This window comes from Pagrus major, chromosome 2, assembly GCF_040436345.1.
Source record: "Pagrus major chromosome 2, Pma_NU_1.0".
Taxonomy (NCBI): domain Eukaryota; kingdom Metazoa; phylum Chordata; class Actinopteri; order Spariformes; family Sparidae; genus Pagrus; species Pagrus major.
In genome coordinates, this window is record NC_133216.1 from 8,948,539 (window position 1) to 8,966,368 (window position 17,830).

The window sequence follows — 17,830 nt, forward strand, 5'->3', positions numbered from 1 at the left end:
AGACAGGGAAGCCTTGTCAGGAAGGAGATGTCATGTTACCCAGTAATGACTATGTTGGTTAGAGAGCATCTCTGACAACACCAGAGGGCCAGTAATTACAACCAATTCCCACTGCAAAACGCGTCAAAGACATTGCACTCCTCAAACAAACGCGGCTGTCAGTGGAGCAGGCTGCCACTGAGGTGACAGCCATGTGTCGACAGGCCTGGAGAGAGCGTGCCTTTGTACCATCCACAGCAGCAATTAGTGGGTCATTGTGTTAGCATGCAAGCAGCACCGTGGAATTAGTGGAATTGTCCAAATTTATTCAGCGCTTCCATATGAAAGAGGTCGCTAGAATTAGCTCTATACTTCCACATGCATCCCTATTTTTTCACCATCTTGTGGCATAGAAACTACTGAATATTCCCTTTATTCTTTATATATTCATCATTCCTGCACATTCCTTCATATAAATGTTTTTTTCCGGTAGAGTAACATATATGTGTAGTATGTGTTTGTATAGTAAGATGTTTTTCTCTTCCCAGGCACATGCAGGTAGGCTCACTTCCTCCCCAGGCTCCTGCTCCTCCAGTGGGCTACGTGTCGAGCACAATGGTTTCTGACCTGGAGACGGACCTGCCTGATGAGGATGAGGAGGAGGAGGAAGAGGAGGAGGATGAAGGCTATGGAGCCAGGCATCCCCGTGGTATTGAGCACACACCAGGGTCTAGCATGGACAACCTGGACAGCTCTTTAACAGGTAATGGGTGCTTCTTTGTACATATTTGTACCATATTGTAACTAATTGTTACTCATTTTGTACAATAAATGTGTGTATATTTGCACTGTTAAATTGTATCCTTAATTTAGACACTGATTAATCAATGTTACACTTTTTTTTTTTCAAATCAAAATTACTACGTTCTAATGAGTCTGAATGGGCAAACATTCACTTCCCATTGTCGTTGTCTTACAGTAAATGGATTGTTGTTCATGACATGTTTTTAATCAGTCTGCCATGCGTACATTTTTATGTGAACATGCTTACTGAGTGTCCCTTAATCAAGTTTTTTAAGCACTTTTGGCAGACTCTGGGGAATTATAATTATCATTTCCAAAAAGAGATAAGAAAGTCCATGAATTTTAAACAGGATAGTGAGAGGGAAATTAAGAGGAGGGAGAGGCATGGTGAGCAGGGGAGAGTGTCTGTGATTTAACTTGCACACTGCACCGGAGCCAGCGCCGCCCATATCTTCCCTAGGAGATTTGAAATAAATTTCACGTGCAGCATATTCCATTCCAGACCAGAGGCACCATTTCCATTTTTACAACTCACTGAAAACTTTTACAGCCGTCTGTCAGGGGGACATATGAAGGGCATGACATTGCAGCGGCAGAGCTTGGTTCTGGACTGCTGCTCTCATACTGACCAGACCACAATTTCCATCTGTAAACTAGAGGGTAAAACTGGAGGGATATTTATTGAAAAAATATGTTGCATTCGGCTATAATGCACTATAAAGACAAGTCGTGATGCAAAATGTCGGTGACTCTGTGTATCTATCAGCAGGATCCACACACCTTCTTAAATATCATATTAGGATGAGGACTTCTCAGTTAATTTCCAGGCCCAGTTCCCTCAAATTCAAGGACACAACATGGTGCAGATGGAAATTAATTACTTTTACAACACTAAGAATTTTTATAATGACAACTCACAGGATTTACAGAGGCCCATAGACAGCAATTACAAAGACAGAGACTTGGATGTGTGAACACTTTTCAATTCTGCTCTTTTACAGCAATCTGTTAACAAAACACAGAAGAACAGTTTCTATTCTTGCACAAACTATATAATTCAAGCACTTTCAACGACTCATCTATATTTAGGTTTATCTGAAATGGCCATGTTGTTTTTTTTCCTGAAACATCATAATCAATCTTGCTGCAGGACCATCATTTTGAGTTATGAAAAACCAACAAAGTCTGTATTTGGAGCAAGCCATGGTGGCTGAGTGGGTTAAATAAAGGACTCTCACCCAGGAGACCGGGATTCGTATCACGTTTGGAACATTGTAATTTTTTTCTGTTTCCTGTCAGGGTTTGGTTCCGTGTAGGCAACAAAGCTATTTGGTTAGGTTTAGGAAAAGATGGTTGGGGTTAAAATAGACCTTCTGACAATGTTAAGCACAAATTTTTCCAGTCTTTTTCCTGAGTCACAAAGCTATGACCTAACAAAACCGTGATTGGTCAGTTGTAATGATGGTCCCGGAGCAACATTAATTATGCTGTTCCTGAACAACACGGCAATATCAGTTTGTGCATATGTTTATCCCTATTTTCAAAATCTTCCAAGGCATACTCTCAAGTTGGCCAATGAGGTCTGAATACTCAAAAATGAGATCCATATCATGAAAATTATGGTTGGAAAGAAACAACAGAAAATATCCTGTGTCTGAAGGTAGAGGAGCTGAGCCAGCTGAGAGAGGAAGCATGAGAATAAGAGGGTTGACAGTGCTACTGGTTGGTCTCCCCTGTCAGTGGCAGCCCTAAAGAGTAGTTTTCCATGGGATGATGGAACAGTGGTTTTGGTAACGCTGACACATGCTACTGCTGATGTATTTGGAGGAATATAAAGCAGCGACTGGGCCCTAATCTACTGCATCTCTCCTCCACTGTATTACTCTGAAGACAGCACTATTTCTTCTTATCTCTCTGCAAGTCTGCCTCGCACCCCATCGTTTGACAACACAGACACGGTCCCAGCTCCGGGGTTAGCTGGAGGGAGAGAGGGAGGATATGGGAAGCCGCTGAGATTTATCGTGGCCACCATTTTGCGGCTATACAAATAGGGGAGGGTAGGAGTGAGATTCCTGTCAAGCCTCGCTTGATAGATTTGTCATTGTTTTAATAATATGGAAATAGGTCTGTTTTCATAATGTTGCACCAAAGGCCAGTAAATCAAGCATTTTTCACTGATGCCCCAGGAAAAAAAGCCTTCTCCTCGGGGACCATTTTTCACCAGCAGATTGTCTGCACCAGCTTTACAATGTGTTATTCTACACTCTGAGATAATACCACACATTTTTTAGGAGATAAATGTAAATCCCGATGTTGTGGTGGGTATTGTAGAGCCATGTCTTGCTTGAGCCAGAGAGATGAAGCGACACATAGGTATTACCTGGCTTTGTGTGTAGGCGGTATAGGTCGTGTGAAGCTGAGATGTGGTTGCAGTGGCTGTTACGCCTACAATGAGCTGAAAGCTGGGCTGTTCTGGGCGATTACTCTCCCATAAAGCCTTGCCAGGTTTGTGAGGAGCAGGGTCACGTCTCCTGACGGCAGGTAGAGACGCCTGCTCGTCAGGGGGAATGATTTTCCTGCTTAACGACATGCAGATTAGGGTTTCCGTCAGTATAAATCAGTTTTAGTGGCAGGAGGGACCTGGGCTGGGTTTTACTGCCCCCCAACCATCTCCCGTTTACTGGCCTTGCTCTATCAGCGCGTGGAGCACGGGAGGTGTCAGTCAGTGGATTTTAGAGTACATGGTTTGGCCCATTGCTTTGGTTCAAGACGTGATAAAATGACAGAGCCGTAGAGCAAACTCTGGTCTGGAGCTACAGAGAAAAAAAATCCCACATTTCTAGGACAAAAGGAAAACTAGATTGAATTTTTATCAAATTATGTTACAATGATCACAGTTTGATTGGACTGCTATTTCTGAGAATAGAAGTGCTCCAGAGGTTCAGGAGTAGAAAGTGGCAGTTAGTGCAACTGAAAAGTCATTCTGTGATGTGATTTGCTGAGGCAGTGTTCCTTCGCTGAGCCGGAGGAGTTGGAAGCTTCAGCGCTTTGGCTGGCACTGCCTATACTTCAATATCTGCTCTATTCTTTGTGGGAGGATTGGACCCAGCGGAATTGCTGTCTTTCTTTCTTACAGAAAAAACTCTCAGAAACGGAATTTCAAAGAAAATAGCTCGGCAAGATGGAGGGCTCGAGGTAGTTACTGCCTTGGATTTCAGTTAGCGCTGTAAAAATGGGTTGTGTAAGGGCTTCTCTACCTTATGCAAGCTTACATTTTATAGAAGTTTCCATTAATCGGAGAGAATTTTACTGCAATAGGAGTGAAAAGCTGGTGCAACTTTAGCTGTCGAAAGTGCAATTCCCTCAAGTCACATCCAGTGACAGAGTTACCACCTCTTTGAGACAGATGGTTCAAGATGAAGAGACTCACAGATGGGGAAGTTGGAAAACTCTTTGAATGGGCTTTCCCAGTGTATCTGGATAAATAAACCAGAATTACCAAGTTTTATGTATAATTTTAAATGTGTAGTGCAAAAGGAAGTGCCATCTGAGAGCCCAAACTCTTATTACTCCAGCTAATATATATGTGAATTGTTCATTTGAGTCTCAGAACCGTCCTGGCCAGCATTATGCTGACCTTTTAATAAATCCTGCTGCTAACTTTTTGTCCCCATTGCACCCTCTACAACCTTTCCCCTCACATCTCCCCAGTTCTCTGTTCCGCCAGTCTGTTCAATCACATCACTCTTGTGTTCTGTGTGCGGGAGGGATAGAGTGTGTGTGTGAGCAGAGCACTTGGGCTGGTGCCACTTGAGCAAAGTCTGCCAAACCAGTCCCACTGAAAGCTGTCACATTAGCCGACTGTTCTCTGTGTTTTTGCTTGCCAAAGTGGCATATTTTTATTGGCACACTGATACTTTTTATATTTAAAGTGCTGGCCTGGCTTTTTATGTGAAGAGAGGAAAAAAATCAAAAAATCAAAGCATGAAGAAATACTTCCAGGAACACATATATTTAAGATATAAGTCACAAGTACTGTGTTATGTAAACATATTTCCTGTGTGTACCTCCTATGTTTTAATCATCTTTAAATTAACATATTTGTGTGAATACATGAGTAGAGAAAGTACTACAGTAGCTATCAGATTTTGTTTTAAAATTCTCCCTCTTCTTAAAAATTACAGCACAGTTTAGACATAGTGGTGGCTGTGCATTTCTAAACAGGAATAAAAAAAACTGTGCGCACCACCAGGTGTTTGATTCAATACATTGTTTTGTGAGATGCTTCATCTGTGTCACCTGAGGCAGTCTTGTAGCTAACTCTGCTCAGCACAGGTGCGCTCATTGTTCCCTATCAAAAGACGAAGAAAATCAGTTGTCGCCAGTCCTGCTGTTCCACTGTGTACATTCTGGTGTGTGCTTGTGTGCACCTGTGAGTGTGCGTGTGCAGTATATGTCGTGCGTGTGTTTGTACTAGATGAAAGAGGACAGGCCAGAACAGAATGACTACACAAAAGCGCTCACCTTCAAGAACAGAAATGCCCCGCAGCAAATACGAAATCATTTTAGTGTAGGATGATAATGTTACCTCTTTTTTATAAGATCATTCAATACATTCATCCGTCTGAATGTAAAATCACAGCACATATGTTCAAAATGTCAGATCATATGTCCATAAAGGTCATGGGCACTCAGATGAAAAGTATGAGCATGATATGGTTGAATCTGAGTGGTTTAAAATAAAAAAATAAAAACCTATTCACACTGACACACACATTTGCTGAAACCTGTGGTGTTCCTCAGGGTCCATGGTGAATGGTTGGGGCTCAGCCTCGGAGGATGACCGTAATTTCTCCAGCCATAGGTCCAGTTTGGGCAGTTCATCTGATGGCTCCATCTTTACCCACTGCAGCTTTGCCCAGGCCCTGGTGGCTGCTGCAGACAAGGCAGGCTATCGCCTGGAGGGCACTAGCCTAAGCAAGAGAGGTTGGTGTGTGGAGACCAGCTCCCCACTGCCTGACTGGAGCTTCTACCAGTGGCAGATGACTTTTCCTTTCTGCTCTGATTCTTCCTCTTGTCGTCCATTGGCTGATGTTTTCCTCCATAATAGTTGGCTTGGGATTTTCTCTCTGTTGTGCCCAGGTTGTGCATGGCACCTGTTGTACATGGCTGGACTGCGGATGTCTCCCTATTCTTAATTTTAACTCTGCTCCTCTATAACTCATCTGGCTTTGCAAGCTGACTTTAATGGTTTCAATGAGTAAGAATTGGGTGATATTTTATACTTGCAAACTTTTATGCTTTTTCTTCTAATGAACTCCTTTGTTTTCTACCAGGTTTTGGCATTTGATTGATAACCTCTACCTTTCCTGATGACAGAATCAGCTCCACTGTCTAGGTATTGGCTCCCTCATGTCTTTATTAACCAGCTGGCCTGTGGTCCTGTTTCCCTCTTGCAGGTAAAGGCTTGTCCCACAGGCCCCGGCCCAGCAGTCCATTCTCAACAGATGGCAGCACAGTCGGCACACACAGCTTGGGCCACCAGAGGGCCACCAGGCCCACACGCAAACCCCGAAGCCAGGGCACAGCACCCCACCGGAGAGATGCTGGTGCAGACGGTGAGGCAGCGACTGAAAACACATTTTAAATAGTTGACTCAGAAAGTTTCTCAAACATCTGTTGTTGTTTTATGAACAAGAAGGAGTAATATATTGGATGGAAATGTGTCTAGACATGATTGGAGTCAAAACTACATTTCATAAGTCTTTTATGGCTTTGGTTGATTCATTCTGTGGTTTTCCCCTTTGGCACAGACCTACCTCCTCCACCTGAGCCTCCTCCCTGTCAGGGGCAGGGTCGTATCCAGGGGGCCCGCAGCGTGAGCAGCATGGTACCCCCTACAGACAGGAAGGCGTCATCTCTGGAGCGCCCGCCAATGTCAGGAGCCCTGTCTGGGCCAGAGGATATGAAGAGCTCCATCGACAGACAGGCACGCACTACTTTGGAACATCATCGCCAGGCTCAAGACAGGCTGGGCTCCGTGGACCGAGCTGATGATGGGCGCAGGGGACACAAAACAGGTGCGGCAGAAATAAGACTGAAGTCTGGAGCCATGAAAACATACTTCAAACATACTTCAAAAGGTTTTGAAGCACTGTATGTTTTCATAAACTTGAGTATTGGACAGATGGAAATTTTGGAGGATGAAAAGTCAGCGGATGATCAAACTCATTCAGATTCAGTCTTTGGCAGTCCATCTAGTGGTTCTTGGGTCGATTTAATCTGTACCAAATGTTGAACTGAAAGATCACAGACTGACGACTGAGATCTCCGCCACTACAGTCAGGCTGCCAGCATGTTAACAAAAAGTTCAGGGAAACAAATCACATATCTTTTTGGGTAGTGGCGTCCTATTTATTTCTGAAAATGAAGGGCTGTTATGTGTAATATAAACCAGTTCTGCACTATTTTCCATCCAAACAAAATCCTCTCTTATTTTGCTTATTTTCAACCATTGCAAAGGAGATAAAACACTCTAAACAAGTGGAACTGTTCCGGTTAATGACGAAAGTGTAAATAAAGAGATAATTCATCGATTATAGCAAGAAAACAACAAGCACCCAGGAGCTCCTGCTGTGCCTTGGCAATTGGGTTTTTTCCTCAAAGTTCTGGTGGTGAAGTTAGCTTCCATGCTGCGTTGAGACTGGGCTCCCATGAACAGATTGCACTGTCTGCCACTTGCTCTGGTTTCCAGAATGCCCCCCTCAGCCCTCCCTCAGCTTCCTCAGTGCCCCTGTAACTGTTGCCAATATGGGCCTGCTCCGCTCCAAGTGAGGCAGGAGGCCCGAGCAGCTGAAATGCACTCTAATCGCTTCAGCTTTCTCTTCTCACACAAACAGCAGCCGCTCTACACCCCATCTGTGTGCGTCAGCGTTCATGTCTATGTGTGCGTGCCTGCGTGTGTGTCTGTGACCATTAGAGATCTCCATGCTGTGCGCCCTGCCCTCTTTGTGCCAGGACTATCTCAGACAGTTAATCTGAGACTGTGAGACAAAGACAGGTGCCACAATCAGCATCTCTACAAAAAACCCCAAAGGTGAATTCCCATATGTGTCAGAGTGCTGACTGATTCACAGTAGAATCCACTGAGGTCGGGGCAGGCTCTATTACAGTCATTAGCCGAGCGGTGGGGAGCAGTTTGATGAGATTTCACGCAATGACGGAGACTGCTGAGGGTCAATGTTATGCTGCCCTGCAGCAGGGGGTGCCACAGCAGCCAGTGGTCCCTCTGTTATTGTATTTACCCCCTCACAAGGCTGGTCGATGGTAGGCCATGTGTGAGGCTGAGAGTCCTCTCTGTGGCACGCCCTGGCATAGCCTGTTGGCACCGCCACTCTGCAGATGTCAGGAGGAGGGGGATGTTGCAAAGTGCTCTTTGTTTCCATGCATCAGATGTTAGATGTGTTTCACTGCAACAATAAAAGTCATGGGTTATGTCTACAAACTTAAAGGATGCCTTTCGACCTCTCTTTGTGTTCTCAGAGGAGGGGTGCCTGCCATACAATAAACCATCGTTCCCCTCCCCTGGTGCCCACAGCTCATCTGGCACAGCCTCCTCCAAGGGCTCAACAGGGCCACGCAAGACTGAGGGTCCACGACAGCCACAACAGTGGACCACCTCAGAGCACGCTGAATTCCTGGGGACCAATGGACAGTACTCAGGAGAGTTATGTGAGTCATTGTTGATGAAGGTTCTCAGTCGTCCAGGTCATGGTCATTCTAAGTGCTGTATCGCAGGCAACTGGACTTGTTTCAGTTTCTTGAAGACATTTCACCTCTCATCCAAGAGGCTTCTTCTGTTCTAACTCACTGGAGAGTTGGCAGGCTTTTAAACTCTGTGTGGGTGTGACCTTACAGAGTCGTTAAGGACACGTGTGAGCTCTGAGTTCCAGTGTCGCTATCATTAACTGTTAACCACTTCTTGGCAAACAGCAGTTTATCCATCCACTCAGTACCTTTGCACAGCACTGGTTGCCTCACAACTTCACTGTGACAGCAAGACTCTGAGAGGCTGCACCTGGCTGTTGATTACAGCACACAGTTCCCCGTAAAACCACAGCCAAACCAGTTAATTAGTGAGCTTTTGAGATGTTTTGCATACTTTTTTTTTACTTCAGAGACAGTTAGCTGTTTTTCCTGTTTTACACATGAATGTTTGCTCCACTGTTCCTCATCACATTCTGTATAAATGCTTCACACACAGAAACAAAGATCTGAAACGATGTCTGTGTAAAAAGGGTGAGGCGGCAGGACGGGACACACGCTGTTAGACATTCTGTTGTGTTACATGTCACAGCTCTTTTGCTTGAAGAATGCCAGCACGCTATTTAAAATCACATACATGGGAGCCAGCATTATTCGGTTCAATGTAAAAAAGCAAAGCCAGCATAATGACAGCAGGGTCTTCTTCACGGCAGATTAGCAATTTATCTGTGTTAAAGGTGCTTTAGCTTGATACTGTATCTTTGTTTAGCTGTATGTTCATCCAGTAAACCTTCAGTGGCTTTTAGCATGTTGAGAGATAATGTAAACTGAAGTTAAATGTCTTGTATGTGTCGATTATGCTAAGCTGAGCTAATGTTAAAGTATTTCTTTCAATAAACATGTCCTCAATGTTGACACTTTTCTTTCTTGCTCCCCACAGAGTGATCTGCCTGGGATGTGAACTGGAGTAAACCCGGTCTGTCCTCGAAAGAAATGACGCCCTCCAAGTCGGGGCAACGAACTTTGTCCTTATCTGTGTTCTCAGAGCGGAGGAGTGCACTACGGAGAAAAGCGGTGTCACAGAACTGTAAATGTGATGTATAGACACAGACATACTGTACATCTCACTATGTTTTCGTCCTCGAGAAAATATTTTCCACCTCCTACCTTACTGTAATTTTCTTTTTGTTAGAAAAAGGCAAGTAAAAAAAAAATGAAAACATCTATATGAGAACAAATTTTCTGGTAACTGTACTTGGGGGAAAAGGGAATTTTGTTTCCTGTAAATATATTCTTTGACTTGTTGTTGCATTGCTATGCAAGCCTAATTCAGTTTGAGCTTTTTATTTCCATATACAGGAACAGTTGGTTTTATCTGGTTATTTGTATTATATGTGAATTGAGTGGCTGTTGTGCCATAAAATAATTGTTTTATAATCCATTGTTTGTTAATAGTTACCATTAATTATTATCATTATTATTAATTATTGTTTTTGCACTGCAACTTTTGGTGATAAGCACAAAAACATAGCTCCTGCTGACATGAAGAACCGGAAGAATATGTGAAGAGGAGTTTCTGTACTGTAAAGTAAAGAGAAGAAAATTATATACTAGTGTACAGAGAGATATTAAAGAGTAAGGCTTTGCTCACAGACAGCAACAAATAAGGCACCCGTTTCTATAGTTGAGACTAATTGGGTGGCAGACACACAAGGTTCCCGAGGGTCTGAAGGGCAGATATGAGGCTGGAGGACACGGAGGATACTGTATTACTGTAGTTGATTATTTAATTCCTAATTAACTGCCCTAAAACAAAAGTTTGATATCATAAACATTTAGTGCTCCATGTTGTTTGGCAACTCCAGGCATTGTTTCGCTTTCACAAAGAGACTGAGGGAGTTAATTTTTTATTTTTATACAAGGGTCTCCGAGCATTTCAAGTTTAGTTTTTTTATATAATTTACTGCCTAAATAATTTTACTACACTGAGTTTACGCTCCTCGTTCAGTATAATAGCACACTAACCATAAAACAGTCAAAAGGGAGGGAGGTGGGGGTCGGTAAAATCTGTCCGCATGCTGTAGTTCAGTCAAAGCACTTACAGAGGCAGATTTATGATCCCTCTATTGCCTTAATAGGTAAACACACATCACAAACAAAGGAGGATCTCTTGATCACTCCCATACCTACCTTAAATATCCGTGGAGCAACATAATTTGTTTACATCGTTTATGTTTTAGATTTTATGTCTTTAGTTCCATCCAGTTTAATATTGTTTGCTTTTTAGAGCACTTACTGTTTAATGTTTGTTATATTACCTGTGGTACAGTATCATCCAAGAACACATTGGCCTGCTCGGTCCAGCTGCTAAAATTGGGTCGTCTACTAAAGCAGTTGTTGCTCTAAAGGTCGGTGCCTCAGTTACCAACACACTATGATCAGCACAGTCTTGAGAGGAAATAGAGTGTGTGTATGATTTACAATGTAGCTTTGAGTCGATGTTTGGGAGTGATACTGGAGAGAGGCCTTGTATATTAACTAGCAGGTCCCACTGCCTCCATGTCTACAAGCCACAGTGTGGAGCAGAACACTTTCTGTCTGCCTGACCGCCACAAAACACACTTATCATCCGCAGCTTTCGACTTCTCAGCCTCTGAATCTTGATTTTTTTTTTTTTTTGTCTTTTCAGACAAGGTTTTTATTGGTTGTCCTGGTTTTTAAATGAAAAGCTTGTTTCTTTGTATGCCTTTTATGGACTCCAAAACGCTGCTTACAACAATGTTTTCAATATTAATGTTCAGGATTTTTGTGGTTCAATGACTGTTTGTTTTGTCTTTTTTTGTACTGCTAATGTTGATAAAAAAAGGGGGGGTGGAAACTTAAAAGGCCGTCAGATGCTGTTGTACTGTTGTCGTCATGCCATCGTCATTTTATATCATCCACCCAGTGGCCAGTGTTCTGGAAATGAGGTGCAAAGAGTATCTCAGGTTATTTTACATTCTGGTGGTGTTTATGTATGTGTATATATGTGTATATATCCATACGCATCTCCACCTTATTATGCCATTCCATTTTCATTGACAAAAATATCCCTCTCATGTCCGATTCTGTCGTCCCCTCTTTTTCTTTTTCTGCTGTGGATTTTTGATTCTGAGTAAAAATGTGCTGGTTCATCCACCTTAAGACAAGATGTCAGTAAAAGAACATACCAAATTAAGATTGATATTTCTAATGTCTAATGCGTTCTCGTGTCTCTTTAATACTCATTGTTTTCTTTTAAAATCACAGTGTCGTTTTGTATTTATTAAAATGATAATAAAAGTATATTGTGAAATATGCATAAAGATTTGTGGAATATAAAACGTGTTTTTTGTTCCTTGTAAAGTTTGCTGTCAGAGGCGAGCAGCGAGGCCATAAGGAGATGATAGGCACACTGCGCTCACAGCACGGTGAAGGGGCCGGGTCAGTCGTCTGAGTCACTCTTTGTCCTGCATGTTCACCGCACTGCTCCTCTCATGTCGAAACTAAAGAAACTCAAAACCTTTTTTGAACACAAGGAGCAAGAACGCTCACAATTTGCTTGTCAAGACAATAGAGAAAACGTCTTTTTGGAAGGATGAAAGTACTTTGGCTTTCCCTCTCTTTTCGTTCATTTTCTCAATATTGTTGATTCTTTGTAGCCTATCTGTGTGTTGCCTTTTTGCTATAAAAGAGGATTAAAAATGACAAAAAGAGAAAGTTGTTGGGTGGAGTCTTTCTGTACAGTACGGGGGTGAGGTGACGCCCCGATCCAATGCCATTTCTACAGTAAATTACATTCTGCTTTTCTTTTTTATTTTCTGTAAACCACCTTCTGTATTCACTTGCATGTCCTTGTCCAAGAAGAGAGTGGATCAAGAAAATAAACTTTTACAGTCTCATTCCCATGTCCTGTAAGATAAATCCATGTTCTTTTATTTCCTTTTACCTGGATCAATATCAAATAAAATATTTTTGAAAAATGAAAATGCCTAAAGTTTGTCTTTGATAAAAAAGACTGATGCACAGGGCTTCATTATGCTGCCACTTCAACATGAAAAACACAAATTTGCCTGTTTCTCCAAAAAGTGACCCCTCTGATATCTTAATAGTGTTTGACTCAGCAACAACTCGTGAGTAGTTATTTTGTACACTGTGTGTGTGTGTGTGTGCGTGTGTGTGTGTGTGCATACGTGCACTCGAGATATGCAGCCTCCTGTGTGTGTTTTTTGGAAGAGCTCCTGACTCAGCTGTGCTTTTTATGTCAAACCAATCCCTACCTTGATCCTTCTAGAGGAGCGGCTTCAAACACAAATCCAAATCTCCTAAATCACTGAGACAGGCTGCTTCGCTTTCAAGCTCTCTTCGAAAGAAATGATGCAAAACTGGATCTATAAAAACTTAGAACAGCTTCTGTATCAGCATTACGTGCAAATATAACTTTGTCTCTCCATCAAACACTTTCCATATTCCTTATAGAATCAGTCTTTCCATACTCCATATGAACCAGACATACATGAGTTGCTTTGATTTCCAAGCAAGCAGTGACTCGTCTGCTGCTGCTATGCTGTTGAATTGTCTGTTGAGTACACTGGTGGAATATTTGGGTTTGTTTCGGTCTGCGATTTGGTACCTGAGCCCCATCGGTTGGAAGTGTTTGCAGCATGATCTGAGCTGATGGATCCTCGCTGCTGCACAGCCCCTGAAATCATCCACTCTAAATGGCCTAATGGGACACTGGCAGAGAGTCATAGTGACCTCCACCTTACTGGCGAGCTGTTTGACTGTGGGATCTGGACCTGGTGATGGAAGCTCTACAGCAGGAGCCATTTCAGCTCCTTGAAATGTTTTAGCTACTATGGGTGTCTCACGAGGTTTGTTTTCTTGTTGGACAAAGAAGTGCGAGAACTACATACAAATTCATTGCACAGGAGCTGCCGCTTCATGTGACATGATGGAGGCCAGCTCCAGTGTGTAGTTTGTATTCCACGTGCAGACTTGCCAACCATCCCAGGAGACTCACATTTTAATCACCCTCTCCCGGTTTCCTCCCTGGGTCAAAATTCTCCTGTATTCCTCCCAAATTTTAACACATTTTCACACCTTTTTCCCATTTTGGTTATCACAACCTGTTTCTGGCACTGTACAACGTGTAGTCTGCTGTACTGTTGCACCTCCTCAGTAAGTGAGAGACAGACAGACACTGCAGACTGATAAACCAAAGATAGTCTGTAAGCTAGGTGCATTTCTGAGTGATTTTCTGCCTCTCTTTAAATAACTTGGCTTGTGCTGGGGCTCTATTCTGGTTGTTAACCATTGTGCTATGATTTTGTTTTATGTTTGTGCTCCATACCACAATGTGTGGTGGAGAGTGAATAAAAAGAAATCTGAAAATCTAGAGGAGGGAAAGAAATCTTCAGATTTCCTGTAAAGAAGACGGAAGGAAAGTTTTAAAAGAACGGGGCATGTATTTGGTAAAATCAGCTAAATCATTTGTTCTGTTGCACCAATGTCAGTCACCATCAAGAAAATGTAATAGGATATTAAGATATTAAGATATTGTATTCTTTCCCTGGGCGCAATTTGGGGAAATTTCATTGATCACAGGGCGCCCATAAATGAACCATTTCCCCAGGGCTAGAGCGCCCTGGTGCAGACTTTACCATTCGACAAGGTAAACGTCTGCTGAGGACCCGTGATAACTACATACATGGACATAACATGAAAATACTATCATCCATAATCAATTATGTTTATAAATTAAATCACATCCTGCAGTGACCTATCACTAAACCCTGGAGATGATTGAATAATCATCTTCATCATCATCTTCCCCCTCTAACAGATGAATGGACTATTCCATCACGCATGTCACATGTCAATCAGGAGCACCTGAGCTGATTTCCTGGAAATGAGGCTGCTTTCTGGAAGTTTCACCTCAACTTGATGCAAGATGCTATTAAGACTCTCCAAAACAAGCAAATAAAAGTAGTTGAAAAAACTATTGTCTGGAAAATCAAATGTTCACTATCATCCACTTCCAACGCAGATATTGTGGATTCACTCAGAGTTTGGTGACGAGAGAACGCCTGGAATAAAGGTACATTTTGTTATTTTGTTATTGGCTGGTTTAATGAGAAAACACCAGTTTATTAGGATATGTGATTATTGTGCTGGTTTATATGTGTATTTGTTGGGCCATTTACAGTCAGGTGACTGTTAGAGGTGGCAGATGAAAATGCATAAGTGACTCAGGGATGCAGTGTGTTCATGTCCTCCTGCTATAGATTTTTTTAGTTTATTGTGTTCTGGGTGAAATGTTGCCTACATTAGGTCTAGATACAGGAAAAGTATGTAACATCATGACATCTGGCATACTTTCCATCATCATGATACCAGGAATACCTTGTGGTTCATCGCAGAAAAGTTTTGGAGACAAAATATCTCATTGTTGTTCCTGCGTGCTGGTAATATAACAAGCTGTGTGAATGTGTTTTCAGCTTATCTTTGAATGTTTGCTCCTGGAAGTTTTGTTTCAGTGTTCAGTAGCTGAGCCTCGTGTGGCGATCTTGACAACTACATTCAGTCTGCTCTGTGGTGCTTCTGCAAGAGGAGTAGATCTGCTCTGTTTCCTGCAGTCGGTATCTCAGTGTGGAATATGAAGAAATTTGAGTCTTTTAACAGAGTCTCCATGTCAGCTGCCTTCAGGTCCTCTGGGGTCAGTCCTCTTACATGAAGTGTGATATACAGTATGAGGTGGAATGATAGAATTATGATCATAGCTTCTTTTGAAAACATTGGTGTTTTTTTAAAGTCCTAGATTTGAAATTTGACATTTGACACGTCACTATCAGGACCTGTGAAACTGGATGTGCGAATTAATTTCTGGTGGCATTAACTTGGTGTCATTTCTCTCCATGAGGAGGGCTCAAGATTTTAAAGGTTACCCCTTCATTTTAAATCTATTAAATAAGAGAACCGGTTGGCGCTAATGAATAATGGTGTGTGTTAAGGTGAGCAATTAAGCACAGTTCAGCCGTCTTAGTCAGTTCATCATAAATCTTTCTGTTTGTTGGCTCTTGTATTAAACCCACATCCTCCCTTCAGCTCTTGGCTCTCCTCCTCCATCTGAAAAACATGTTTATTCTAAAAAAAACCCCAGCCAACTTCTCTCCAACTCTATTTTTGAACCAATGCATTTTGGGGCATATTTTGGTGACATAAACGAGCTTATTTACATACTTGTTAATTTGTTGGTTAATCTACAGAGCGTTTGAACTGATGGTGCAGTGGGAGAGTAAACAGGGTTTTTTTTTTCGTTTTTAATATCGTCCTGTTCATCTGTGTTAACCAGCTTATTTTATTTTGTTTACTTTAGTGTCAGGTTTAAAGGAAAGGTTCACCCAAAAATAAAAGTTTAGTCATTATCTACTCGCCCCCATGTGGATGGAAAGTTGGGTGTAGTTTTGGGGAGGAAATTTGAATCAGAAGAGAAAGATCTTTTTTGTTATTGTTATTGTCTCTTTGTTTTCATGACTGCATAAACAAACTAACCTTAAAGGACAACACAATTTCATACTTCAGTAGTGGAACAAATAAATATTTCTAAAAACTACACAGTGCTCATTTAAAACATAAAAAACAACCTCTCTCTTCAAGTCTCTTGAAACCTAGATTTGAGAATTTGATTGAGAAGACATTATCTTTATCGTTTTTTAAGTTGAAATTGTTACCTTAGCTGGTGAGCTGAAACCATTAGCGTGCACCAGCTTGACTGACTGAGGGCATAAAAAGATCAATTAAATCAATTTTGTATCTCTGGGCTTTTGGAGACTTGGATTACGCAGGGCGACCTGTTTTTTATGTTTGTTTTTTGTTTGTTTTTTTACATTTTAAAACAAGTCTGCATCCTCTTTTTTTAATGAACCTTTCCTTTTATTTAAATTGGATTTATTTAAATTCAGATACATGGTTGTACAGTGGTGATCTATGCACATGTCCACATGTTAAAGCCCTGTTTCTAAATCAATCATAATGACAAGAAACTGTTTCTCTGGAAGAAAAATCGCTGTTAAGAGCCGTTCCTCTGAATCCCTGACATCCCAATTATGAAAGAATTCCTTTCACGGCATTTGGGAAACCACATTTATGCAAAATTGACTCAGAAGGGAGAACCTTTTTTTTTGTTAGGGCCATTAAAGCGTAAAATTTAAACCAACCACACACGAGTGAAACAATAACTCATTTTCCTGATATTCCTTCGGAATGCTTGGGAGGTTTTTGCATTCATATTTATAGAAAAGGTTCAGCGATCTATCCTGACCCTTTAAACAAACCCATCGGCGCAGACGAGGCAGGAGCTGCTCCCATTTCACACCTCTTCCTCTGCCTGTGCCTGGGGGGCAGGACGAGTAATGACTGCTCCGCTCCTTGCCAACAAAGCAACTTTCCCGCTCCGCTCCCATCTTTTATTTCCAACTGTTTACCGGTGTGCACTCATCCACCTCTTCCTCATTTCCCACCTCCACCGGAATGTGCAGCAAATATGCAGTTTGCCGGTGATGTACCTGTTTGTCTGTGCGCTCCCAGAAGCCCCTGCTTTGGTGCAGCTGTGTGATTGTTGCATCAGACGGTGGTGGAGGTGGTCTGTGGAGAGAGCGAGAGCTGGTTAGCAAGGCAGAGGGAAATAAGCTTTGCTCAGCAAATACATGCTGCAGTAAGATACAAGTTATCAGGGTGGGAGTGTGTGTGTGTGTGTGTGTGTGTGTGTGTGTGTGTGTGTGTGTGTGTGTGTGTGTGTGTGTGTGTGTGTGTGTGTGTGTGTGTGTGTGTGTGTGTGTGTGTGCTTTGATGTCTGTACCAGTGTGTTTGCGCTGGGAGAGAGGAGCTGGTCTGTGTGTGTGTGTGTGTGTGTGTGTGTGTGTGTGTGTGTGTGTGTGTGTGTGTGTGTGTGTGTGTGTGTGTGTGTGTGTGTGTGTGTGTGTGTGTGTGCTGCATATATCTGTGTGTGGTGATGAAAGGAAGCATCTACTGCTCGTGCTGCAGGGTTTTTTTTCCTCCTCCTGCTTCTCCTCCCTTTTGTTTCTGGACTGGTGACAATGAGTGGAGGTGAGAGGGCAGCAGTACCAATGCAACACCATTCATCACACATGTCAAACAGCTAGACCAGCTGCTGGGGACAAGCGGCAGAAATTAGCATTTCATCCCTCTCTCTCTCTCTCTCTCTCTCTCTCTCTCCTGCTCGCTCAGCCTTTATCTCTCTATA

The 17,830-nt window shown here is 42.4% G+C and overlaps 1 protein-coding gene across 1 annotated transcript in view; it reads left to right on the forward strand.

Moving 5' to 3' along the window:
• robo2 (roundabout, axon guidance receptor, homolog 2 (Drosophila)) overlaps positions 1-12,285 on the forward strand; it is a 313,492-nt gene extending 301,207 nt beyond the window's left edge. The window contains exons 24-29 of the mRNA XM_073489795.1: positions 528-742; positions 5,587-5,769; positions 6,243-6,401; positions 6,597-6,863; positions 8,326-8,514; positions 9,488-12,285. Coding sequence (XP_073345896.1) covers positions 528-742; positions 5,587-5,769; positions 6,243-6,401; positions 6,597-6,863; positions 8,326-8,514; positions 9,488-9,489 — 1,015 coding nt within the window. The 3' untranslated portion in view covers positions 9,490-12,285. The remainder of the gene's footprint in view (positions 1-527; positions 743-5,586; positions 5,770-6,242; positions 6,402-6,596; positions 6,864-8,325; positions 8,515-9,487) is intronic.
• The last annotated feature ends 5,545 nt before the right edge of the window (positions 12,286-17,830 follow it).